Raw genomic sequence first — 11,591 nt, 5'->3', positions numbered from 1 at the left:
TGCTTTTTTTTTTTTTTAAATCATTCCAACCAAGTTTAAATGTTAAACGTTCGAAAGGAATAGGGCATAGGTCGGATAACTGGAAATAGAACACAACCAGGAACCATGCTTCTATCTACAGCTCTAGAGGTATCGTTGCAAGCGTACAAGTTTGCGACACAGTTTGCGATGGAATGACGGATTTGGGATACTCCAAATCAACAAACTATGTAACTATGTAATGAAGGAACTTGCGACCTTAGTTGGCTAACAATGGTTTTCGGGAAACGCACCCCAGCTTGGTTCAACGCCTCATTAAGGTGTGCAAACATTCTTTTTAACCTGCAGACTAATTAGGAGTTGTAATCACATAAATTTGTTTGTTTTAAAACTACAATGTACATGCTGATTCCACACAATTTTCCTCGGATTTGTGTGATTCCATATTTTTTTCCTCTGTTAGTAAAAACAGTAATAATTGACTACCATGTTCTTTCTTTTCTTTTTTTAAGTGTTTCATCCAGCCAGAAGGTTGGATTGTTGAATGAAAAGAGTTTTGTGGCATGCATGTGTTTGTTTTTTTCTACACAATTACACATTTGAATGAACATCTACCAAGAGTGTCGATTCCATACTTTTTGCCAGGGGTTGTATACTTTGCATCTCTGTGTGTTTGATTGTATACTTTGGGCTAACTGCACACAGGATGGGTAAAAGCTCGACCAAGCAGCATCTTGTGAATGGTGTAAGTATTTCTAAAAACATCTTAATCAGTTGACCTTAGTGGTCCAGTGCACAAAAGAGACACCTTAATTTCACGCCGTAGAAAATATTTCCCATCCAGATTCCACGCTTTTCCTCATGTTTGTCTCCAAGCAGCATAGAGTTCTGACAGATTCAGACAGATGTCAGTGCACTTGGGCGATGTGCACCAGGGAGTACAGCGTCCCATCACTAGTCTTCGGTGAAGGCACCACGGCTCCATTTTGGCCTGAAGAAATCTCAGTGCGGTAGATATGCGCACGCCTTTTAAAGCATCCGAATCGGCTAGTCAGAATGAAGAAATCCCTCTTGAAGGTTTTAGTGAAGAAGGCGTAGAGGAATGGGTTTGAGCAGGAATTGATGGGGTAAAATAACACCAGTAGGACTTTGGCGTGCGAAACGGTTATCAGCGGTAGTTTAAATGCCGCAGAAATGGCGAAAAAAGAGATGGGCGCCATGCACAAGAAGTCGGTGAAGATGAGCACGGCCATGCGCTTGGCGATACGCATGTCTGCATTGGCAGGAACAAAAGCGGGATTGCGGACGGTCAAGTAGATGAGCGTGTAGCAGACACACACAACCAAAAATGCGGCAGCGTTGAGTAGAAGCAATAGCACCACGTAACCTTGTGAAAGCAACGTTTCTACATCCATTGGCAGGCAGATGCTGGTCTTGCTGTAGCTGCTGACTCCAAACATGGGCATCAAAGCAGTGAGGAGGGAGAAAAGCCAGCCTGTTGCCATCACTAGGCAAGCATGGCGTAAACGCATTTGGCGCTCGAGCTGCATGGCGTAAGTGATGGTGTGCCAGCGCTCCAGGGTAATGGCGGTCAGAGTATAGACGGAGAGCTCGCTGGAGAAGATGGTGAAGAATCCCGCCACATGGCAGCCTGCTCCTGTTTGCCAGTCAATGCCAAAGTTATAGTAGCGCGACTGTGTGTGAATGTCTACTGCAGCGATGAGCAACAGGTAGATTCCCATGCAAAGGTCAGCAAAAGCCAAGTGGCACATTAGAAACCTAGGAACGGTTAGTTTGTAGCGGCTGGTGAGGAGCACCAAGAGGACCACGGTATTGCCTACTATGGCCAGCACGCTGATGAACCAGATCAGAACACGCAAGAATGTGAAGCCCATGATGTCCTCGCAAGGGTTGAATACGTCTGGGGTGGGGTAGCAGGTCACTTCTTTTACGTCCTTACAGTGGTCGTTGAAAAAATTGGAAAAATCAGGCTCCTCGTGAGCTCCGGTCATGTTGCACATGTGATGCTTTACAGACCTGTGTGAACACAAGTAATATCTTGGTCTACAGTCAAATCTCAGAAGAACAAAAAGATGAAATTGTAATTTTTTACCCTCATGTTTTTCTAAATTTGTTCATTTATGGGAGGAAAAAAAACACATTCAGCAGAATATTCATCTTGCTTTTTCTTACTGTGAACATCATTTTCACCTGAAACTTTTTTTTTTGTGCAGTAAGAAAGTTAAATGTTTAACATAGTGGAATAAGACTTTGTTACTTGTTTTGTTATGCTTGATCTTGGAATACACACACATTTTTTGGATTTAATACATTTTTGACATTAAAAAAAACATTAAAGCTTTATTATATTAAAGTATTAACATTAAAGCAAAATTATATCCAATTTGGTAACACTTTCAACCCAGGCTCATTCTGAAAACATACCAGTATATACATTTCTGGAGAGTGCCAAATAGTTTCAGGAGCTACTTTTTTTGCAGTTTTTTTTTCGCGAATCTACCAGAGCCCACTGTGAACGTTTTTCAGATCTCAAATTTCTATCGCAAGTGCCATTCGTGCCTGCTGTTCTCATGTAAATCCACCAGAGGCCGCTGTCGACTGACTTACTGAATAACTGATTGACTGACCCACCCTCCTCCTTCCCTATACTCAACCAATAATGGTTTCAGAAGCACCGATTGACCTCCCCACCCACTTCCCTAAACCCACCTGATAATGTAGAAAAAGAAAAGCCATTGTCTGATTTTTACCACGTTTTCAGATTTTACCAAATTTTTACCAAATTCTCACCCTGTTATTTTCTTGTGGCTTGTGTTTTTGTCTTACCAGCGTTCTGGAACCGTTCTTTGCTGTACACGAACCCCATCGTTGTGATCAACTCCTCTCTGCATCTCAAGTCTGCCGATGTACTTGGTGAGCTTCAGGACAAACTGGTAACAACGGGAAAGCTGTCCTTACGGAGGTAAGTGGTCAGCTGGTATGCGTGAAAAGGAACTGCGTCATACCACCTCGTAGTGTTCGTTTGAAAGATGAAATGCAGTCATACGTACTTCTGGCAACATAATTCGCAATCTCCAGAAATGTATATAGGGCTACATTTTCATAATGAGCCTATGTTGAACACTTTTGTTTAAGTACCAATTCTGACTATTAACTAATAATAATAAGTGGCTTATGACTTGCCTATTATTAAAATACTGCTTGTTTCTTTGTACTTATAAAGTATATATTCAGCATGATGGTATTACACAGCCCTAATCCTACCCAATACCTACACCCGACTACAACAATAATAACTATTAAAGGTGGAGTAGGTGATCTGCTAAAATGCTAATGTTAGCAACTTCGAAAACAAGGTCCCTCCCTGCTGGCAAATCTACACCTCCAGAAGTCATGAACGTGCACCGTATAGATGAACATATACAACCTTATTACACCAGATCATGTCATTTACCAGTTAGAAAACTTTATAGTACTTTATCATACTACAATTCCAAACGTAAAAACCTTTTTGAAAAACTGTAGCACATTTTCAGTTGTGTAGCAAGCAAAACTTAACGTGCAACATTTCATGCATGCAATTATTTTTTGGTCTCTGCTGTCTTTATAGAGATGTAAGCTTTGTCCAATGGAGGCATAGTTGTTGACAGGCGAGCGGGGTGCATGACTTACTGGCATACTTATTACTGCAAAGTTGGTTCTACATTGAGACTTTCTCCTTTATAATATAATTTTAGAAAAGTGTCGTTTGCAAATTGTTTGCTAAATAGTGAAATCATATAATCATCCACTGACTATAAAATACAACATTGTTCACAGTCAATTAAATAGTGCTAATGTTGTTTTAAAGTGATACCTACACGCTATTTCAGACCCAATATTCAAAGTAACGTTGGAGTTGGGAGAGTGTCACAAATCAAACTTCACCTCAGAAAGCAGGTTAGGCAAAAGAGCACTATTTACTTGTGCTTTGTTTTTCAACTGAATAAAAATCAGATTAGAAAAAAAGGAGAAGTGCTAAATACCGAAATATCCTCCCATCGTTTTACATTACACTTACGTTTTCAAGACAACCAGTGACTTACTTTTCATTTTCCTCATGTACAACACTAGTTTTCATCTCCTTATACACTTGAACAACTAAACGAATGCTAAGGTCTATTTAACTGACTATATTATTAATGCTGGATCAGTGGCTGAAAAACACCTCCATGCACATTCATAAAACAGAACAAAATCTACAAAAGCTTTTGGGTGACTAACATATCTGTCTAAAAGTAATACTTCAGCCATGGTTCATCCTTCAGATCGTGGTTTTGAACTTCATAACGTTATTTCTCTCCGGCGTGCAAAACTCTGATATTGATTCAGGATTTCAAAAGTTTAATTCTGTATTTTTGGCAGAAGCCCTTTCAAAAACTATTTTTCTTATTATGGATACAAGGCCATGTTGATCTTTAAGAAAATAGGTCATGCTGATGCTGAGTGGCATGCCTCACATGAACACGCGAGTGACGTATTTATCTGCGTGAATAGGGTGTGCAGAAATACAAATTTAAATTTGTTGACTCACAAATTATGAGTGACCTGTCATAATTGAGTTTATCGGCTGACAATTTTCAATTGGACAAACATTTTTAGTCTCATGTCTTAACCAGAATATAAAAATGCATATAAATACATTTAGATCATTTACTCAAACCGTTACAATTGGAATGTGAAGAGACTTTAAACAAGCACAACACAAAATGTTTCTGAAGACACTCACCTACTGTACCTTTAATAACGAGCAAATCAGTAGTTTGATTGAGCTAAAATTCATAGTTAATGCTTTGTTAATAGTGACAATTGTAACAAAAAGTGTAACCAAATATTTATTTCAGCTGCACTTTTTTCACTTTTGGTTTATTTTGGTCAACATGCACTTTCAGTACATTTGTATGAAAATAAGCATATGGCCTAATATTTCTTTTTGCAAAGCAAAAAAAGCCCAGCTGGTTGGGAATGACATATGAGAGATGTGTGACTGACTTGTGCTTCTTGAAGTTTTTGAAGGCGCAGCAGTGGCTGGGGAAGGTCAGGTTAGCCTGCGCGAGCTCAGTAAACAGCTCCAGGCTGGGAAGTTTCCTCAGAGAGTAGACCGAAACGGCCATCAGAAGCTTAAGAGTCTTCAGCATGCTTTCCGGCAGAGTGTGAACAGCAGTTCGAGAGATATCCCTGTAATGACAGCAGCCATTTCAGTGTTCTGTGTGGAATCTGGTGTGGGGCCTGTATAATAATGGTGGCTAAACAAACTCAGGTTGACAGGTTTAGTTTAAAATAGACAAAACCAACCCAGTGAAATTAGGCTTTGTACGTACCATGACTCTAATCATTAACAAACTTTAATTGGGCTTTGGTTCAGAATTTACACAGCACTTGAACATGTGACATTAGTATAACGGCATACTGTGATTCATTTCTCATTGGAGAGTTGGCGTGATTCACTGGCACAGATGAAGAAAATATGAATTTGAACATAATTATACAGCAAGATGAAAAGAGCTGTTCATGAAAGGAAAACTAATGGAAAAGAACTTGCTTTATCACTTTGGTTTATATTGATAATATATATAGAGAGAGACTCAGTATGTCGTAATTTTTAATGCTTTATCTATTGATTCTAAAACCTATTTATATTTCATCCTTTCTGTATTTATATTCATTTAAACCAAACACTTAATTTTTCATTAAACTAAAATTTCCCATGTGTAATGGATTAAAAATATTACAGTTACATTGATTAAAATAATGTACATTAATTACGATTGAGATTTTTATCTTTAAAGCGGTCATGAACTGAGATCTCAGCTTTTCCGTGAGCTTTTTTATATAAGATGTCATCATGCTAAAAAAAGTGTTGTAAGTTTTTGTAAGTTTCAGAGCAGTAAAGCATCACTGTTAGCTTTTAATGACATCAAGTCCAAGGTAAAATACCACCTACGGTAAAGAAAATAATGGGATCAATTCCAAAAAAGCAGCAAATTAAGAAAAAATCTTCATTCGTTTGACAGCACACGTGCTGCAAATCCTCACAAAGCAAACACATTAAAAAACGTGCTGCATTTTCCCACAACGCAAACAAATTAATAAAACACGCTGCATTTTCCCACAATGCAAACCAATTCATGAAAACGCACTACATTTTCACTTGCAAAAAGAACAGAACACAGCAGAAATGTTTCAAGGGGACTCAAATACTTGACGGATGCCGTTGTGCCATAACTATTGCTTAGTGAAGTTGTAGGTGATCTTTAAAAGGTGAGTTTTTTTGTTTGTTTATTTTAACATCATGATTCCCTTGTCTTTTGTATTTTATTAGCCTAAATAACCATAACCTAATTATCTTGGTCCGTGACTTTTAGGGTCCCCTTGAAACATTTTCGTTGTGTTCCGAGCTATTTGCAAGTGTTGTGAGAAATGCAGCGCTTTCGTAAATAGTTTGTCTTGTGAGAAAATGCAGCGTGTTTTATTAATTTGTTTGTGCTGTGTGTCTTGTCGGTTTCTTAAATTGCAGTAAAACTATGTGGAAAAAATGCACTTTTCTCTTCTGTTTGCTTTTGAAAACTCTATTAGTTAGGTTTAAGGAAGAGTACAGGTGACAAGCATTGCCTTCTTGTGGATGCATACATGTATCTGAATCATATAACAAAATGCACCCTAAGCAATTTCATTAAGATTTAGACAGCACCTACTAGTCAATTTGTCATTAGAAACACGCAAGTAAACATACTGAACTGTACTGAAACATAAGTTTTGTACATACAGTTGAAATCAGACTTATTAGCCCCCCTGTTTATTTTTTCCCCAATTTCTGTTTAACGGAGAGAAGATTTTTTTTTTAACCCATTTCTAAACATAATAGTTTTAACAAACTCATTTCTAATAACTGATTTATTTTATCTTTGTCCTGATGACAGTAAATAATACTTGACTAGATATTTTTCATTACACTATACCACTTAAAGTGACATTTAAAGGCTTAACTAGGTTAATTGGGTTAATTAGGCAGGTTAGGGTAATTAGGCAAGTTATTGTATAATGATGGTTTGTTCTGTAGACTATAGAAAAAAAATAAAGCTTCAAGGGGCTAATAATTTTGACCTTAAAATGTTTTTTAAAAAATTGAAAACTGCTTTTATTCTAGCCAAAATAAAACAAATAAGACTTTCTCCAAAAGTAAAAATATTATCAGACATACTGTGAAAATTTCCTCTCTCTGTTAAACATCATTTGGGAAATAATTAAAAAAGAAAAAAAACATTGAAAGGGGGGCTAATAATTCTGACTTCAACTGTATTTTACTCTTCTTGAGGCATGCATTTCCAATGAGCCTGGGTTGGATTTTGTCTTGTTGGGGCAATTATGTTGTGCACTTATATTTTCTTTTAAAATGTAGTTGTGTTATGCACAACTGGGTTGCCATAGTTAGTTACTCACAGAGTGTAATTGCAATTAATATAGCAATATATAATCGAATATAGCGATTAACACTGCTAAAAGCCAAACCATTTTCATGTTTTCTTTAAACTGGAGTTGGAGCAAACTAGGCATGGGCCGGTATAAGATTCTGACGGTATGATAACCTTGGATAAAAATATCACGGTTTGACAGTATTGTGATTACTGTTCTAAAATATGTTCTTGTTAAATGTCTGGGTAAAAAACAAAAACTTTTCCTGCTTTGAACACAATATATTTTATTTTGAGAAACATTTAAAATATTTTGTATCAGTAAACATGTCAGGCTACATCATTCAAATTAATCATTGACTTTTGCTGTCTTCATTAGTTTCTAAAACGCTGATTTCATCACTATTTAAAACAGCATCTTTGGAAATCTTTTCTGCTGGAGATAATGTTGTCCTAAAAAAAAAAGTTATAAAATAATCTCACATATACCTTAGGAACGGTATAGCAGAAAATTTGGGCGGTTTTAAAACCTTGACTTTTCCAAACCACGGTAAACCTTGAAAACGGTTCCCGTCCCATGCCTAGAGCAAACTAAACTCAAATTTACCAGACTAAGTTAAACCAGCTTCATGGTAAAGGCCCCAGGTAACAGAGGTTAGTGTGAGTGGAATTGCTGTGAGTGTGTGTTGCTCCAGCTGGTGAGTTTGTATTGTTGTTGAAAGTCAGAGCTGTTCATGCTTACAGAACGACGGGGCCTTCGGCTCCTTTAAAGGCGTAACTGTGGATGTGATTCAGCTGCTGGTTTCCCATGAGAAAGCTGTGAGAAAGAGAGCCAAAGGGATTAGATGAAAGATTAGAGGTTTTATGTGATTTATAAATATATAAAAGATGTAACCACTCACAGTTTTCCAATTTTGGTACCATTGAATGCATGGCTGTCTATCTCACGAATCCCGTTCTTCGTTAATCTCCTGCAAGAGCACATTAGGTGAGATCAGTTACAAAAAATGGGGTTGGAAACATATACTGCTTACCAAAGCTGTTTATTAAAGCAAAACTACAGCAAAGATGGCAATACCTTTCAAATATAACTATTTCAATTCAGTAAACTACTATTTCAAATACTGTATATTCTACCATATTTGTTTTTATGGTGAACCAAAATAATCTTACATTTCATTTAAAGATCCAGTGAAATTAAACTAAAGTTTTTTAGATGTTAGTACATAGTAGTCTTAAGGATATCTATAAGCTGGTGTGCTCCAAAATGGCGACAAAATTTCCATTTAGAAGATATAAACATCCAGCATCTGGTGCTGCCTATGCGTTCCAGACTTCAGGCTGTAATTGACTGCAAAGGATTTGCAATAAAGTATTAAAAGGAAATGTTTGATTTATGATTAGTTTTCTGTCCAATCACTTTTGGACCCTTAACAAGTGGGAGGCACATATGCAAACTGTTGTAATTCCTACACAGTTCACCTGATTTGGATGTAAATATCCTCTAATTAAAGCTAAATAAATTAAATTGAACAGTCTGCAGTTAAAGCACATCTTGTTCGTTTAATTTCAAATCCATTTTGTTGGTGTACACAGCCAAAAATGTTAGAAATTTGTTGATGTCCCAATATTTATGGACCTAATTATATAAACAAGCTTACTGACAAGACAAAAAAAGTGCAACATATTTTATGGTCATTATTTATTTGTTTAATTTCACTTAACAAAAATGGTGGGTACAATGTTTACAGCACAAGATATTCTTGGTTTAATTTTGGAGCTCGCCACTTGGAGATCGTTCTCTATGTTCAGTCAGGGCCTTTTTTTATTGTACATGCAGTGTTGGGCAGCGTCGCTACTTTATAAATGCAATGGCTTTTCAGTTGCGAAGCTATTTTTTTAGTCAAGTAGCGCAGTAGCGTCCACAAAAGCTACATTTACCGATCGCAGATCAATTCAAGAGTTCACACTAAGCTGATGATTAATTATAAGCTTGTTTGGCATGCTGTCCCGGGAGAGAGCCCTGAGCTCATAAGATCCCCGAGCCCGGGGCTCCCTCCCTTTGCAAGGCGAGAAGGGAGTTTGAGCTCAGGTAGATCTCGAGAACTCCCCCGCTGTAATAACCAATGAACAGCCAGTGATTGCTCTTGAGAGATAACCATTTACTAGGAGCATGTCTATAGTGCCGGTTTGGATTAGTCAATTAACTTATGTTGCATGTTTTTTGGACGGTGGGAGGAAACCGGGAAACCCGGGGGAAACCCACGTGAGCACGGGGAGAAAATGCAAACTCCGCACAGAAATGTCTGCTGGTTTGGTAAAGCCTAGAACCAGAGACATTCTTGCTGTGAGGCAACAGTGCTAAGCACTGGGCCACCGTGTCATCCATCTAGGAAGGAGGAGGAGTAGGGGTGGATGGGGGGATTCTTCAAAACGAAGATAGCGGTGGTACGTAACCCAGGGTATTTGTAGTAGCTTAGGAGTCGTCTGATTGGTGCATTGAGAATTGGATAATGCGGATCCAGCCGCTAGCAATCATAAGCACGTGATCCTCTCGAAACTTGTTTATAACTAAACTTCACTAAGTGAGAGCACCAACATTCACGGAGTTGTAAGGCCGGTGTCTAGCCAATAAAGGTGAATCCATATGATGGCGCGACTGACGATTTCTTCTTCCTGTTTTACGATGGTTGACAACAAACTTTTTGTTTTTGCTATTATATACTATAATTTGTTTCTGTTTGGTACAATACTATTTACAGTAAATAACTGAACTGAAAATTCTGTCTCATATGATTCATTGACAGTTTTAGTTATTACTAAGAAATGAATGATAATTTAAGTTGCTTCGATTTAAAAATGAAAATTGCAAAAATAGCCTATATGTAGCTAAGCTACTTTTGCAAAGTAGCTTTTAGCGTAGCTTGCTACATTTCACAGGGTGTAGCTTTTAGTGTAGTTAAGCTACATTTTAAGTAGTGTAGCTAATAGCTTAGCTCATTATATTTTTCAAGTAGCTTGCCCAACACTGTGTACGTGAGTGCCGTAAAGGTGTTAAAGTTTAACATTAACATAAAATCAATCTGCTGTAACTAACAATATTGCTGTGTCAATAATCTAACCTAATAACCCCCGGGGTTGCAATCCAATGAAAAAAAAACTGAATGGCTGATGGCTTTTTATGTGCATGTTGTTTATTATGTAACTATTAAATACTATTTTTTTTCTTCTGCAGGTTATGGATAAAAGATGGTGATTCTATTAGTTCAATGACTTATATGATATTTTTGGAAATCACCAAGCCACCCCTTTCATTGTTGGGAACCACTGGCCTAGATAAATGTGTTTTTTTTACATCACGTTATACTTCAGTTTCTCATCAAATCTCAACCACTCACACTGACAGAGCTGTGATTAAAAATGGAACACTATTGGCTGTTTTTTAAAAAGGGGAGGGGCTACTTTATGTCCCTCCCTGTCTTCAGTTGAGATTACACCAAACATTTCACCAGTACTTTTCAAGGTACTTCATGAGACCTTTAAACTTAAATTACTTGCATCAAATTGGATCTCAAATAACTTTAAAAATTTTAATTGCAATATTGTGAACTTATAAGTTATAAATGTTTAATAATTAGGATAAAAACATCTTATCTTACATAAAACATCAAATCTTAAATATAATATATATGGTAACACTTTACAATAACAGTACATGAAAAATGATATATTAATATGTAAACTAAATATTACTATATTATGATTTAATGACCATTAATAAGTTAAGCCATGCGCTAATCATTCAATTCAACTCACCTTTAGTTGTATAGCACTTTTACAATGTAGTTTATGTCAAAGCAGCTTCACATGAATGAACTTTAACTACAACATGAGTTCATGTGTGAATAATGGCTACCTTAATTACTTGTTAGTACATGTTAATTAATGTATTAGCGTTTAAGTTTAAGCTAAATGTAGGGAACATTAACTCATGAATTGTTAATGTATAATTATGTCACGACTTTACTTTGAGGGGCACATCACCATTAACTCATTCTTAAATACTCATGAACTCCTGTGATTAAGCTGTTCATGTTGACACAACACTTTTCTAATGTTATTCAGTGTAAACGCACTAGA

General features: G+C 36.9%; 1 protein-coding gene across 1 annotated transcript in view; it reads right to left on the bottom strand.

Moving 5' to 3' along the window:
* Positions 1–887: 887 nt before the first annotated feature.
* The window catches only part of fshr (follicle stimulating hormone receptor), a 29,656-nt gene continuing 18,952 nt past the window's right edge, over positions 888–11,591 (bottom strand). Inside the window, exons 7-10 of the mRNA XM_056469329.1 lie at positions 8,354–8,422; positions 8,194–8,268; positions 5,032–5,217; positions 888–2,016 (exon numbers count right to left, since the gene is read on the bottom strand). Of these exons, the coding sequence (XP_056325304.1) occupies positions 888–2,016; positions 5,032–5,217; positions 8,194–8,268; positions 8,354–8,422 (1,459 nt within the window). The remainder of the gene's footprint in view (positions 2,017–5,031; positions 5,218–8,193; positions 8,269–8,353; positions 8,423–11,591) is intronic.

The sequence above is a fragment of the Danio aesculapii genome, chromosome 12, assembly GCF_903798145.1.
Source record: "Danio aesculapii chromosome 12, fDanAes4.1, whole genome shotgun sequence".
NCBI lineage: Eukaryota > Metazoa > Chordata > Actinopteri > Cypriniformes > Danionidae > Danio > Danio aesculapii.
Note: the sequence above shows the minus strand (reverse complement) of the source record. Positions and strands in the feature narration are given on the sequence as shown.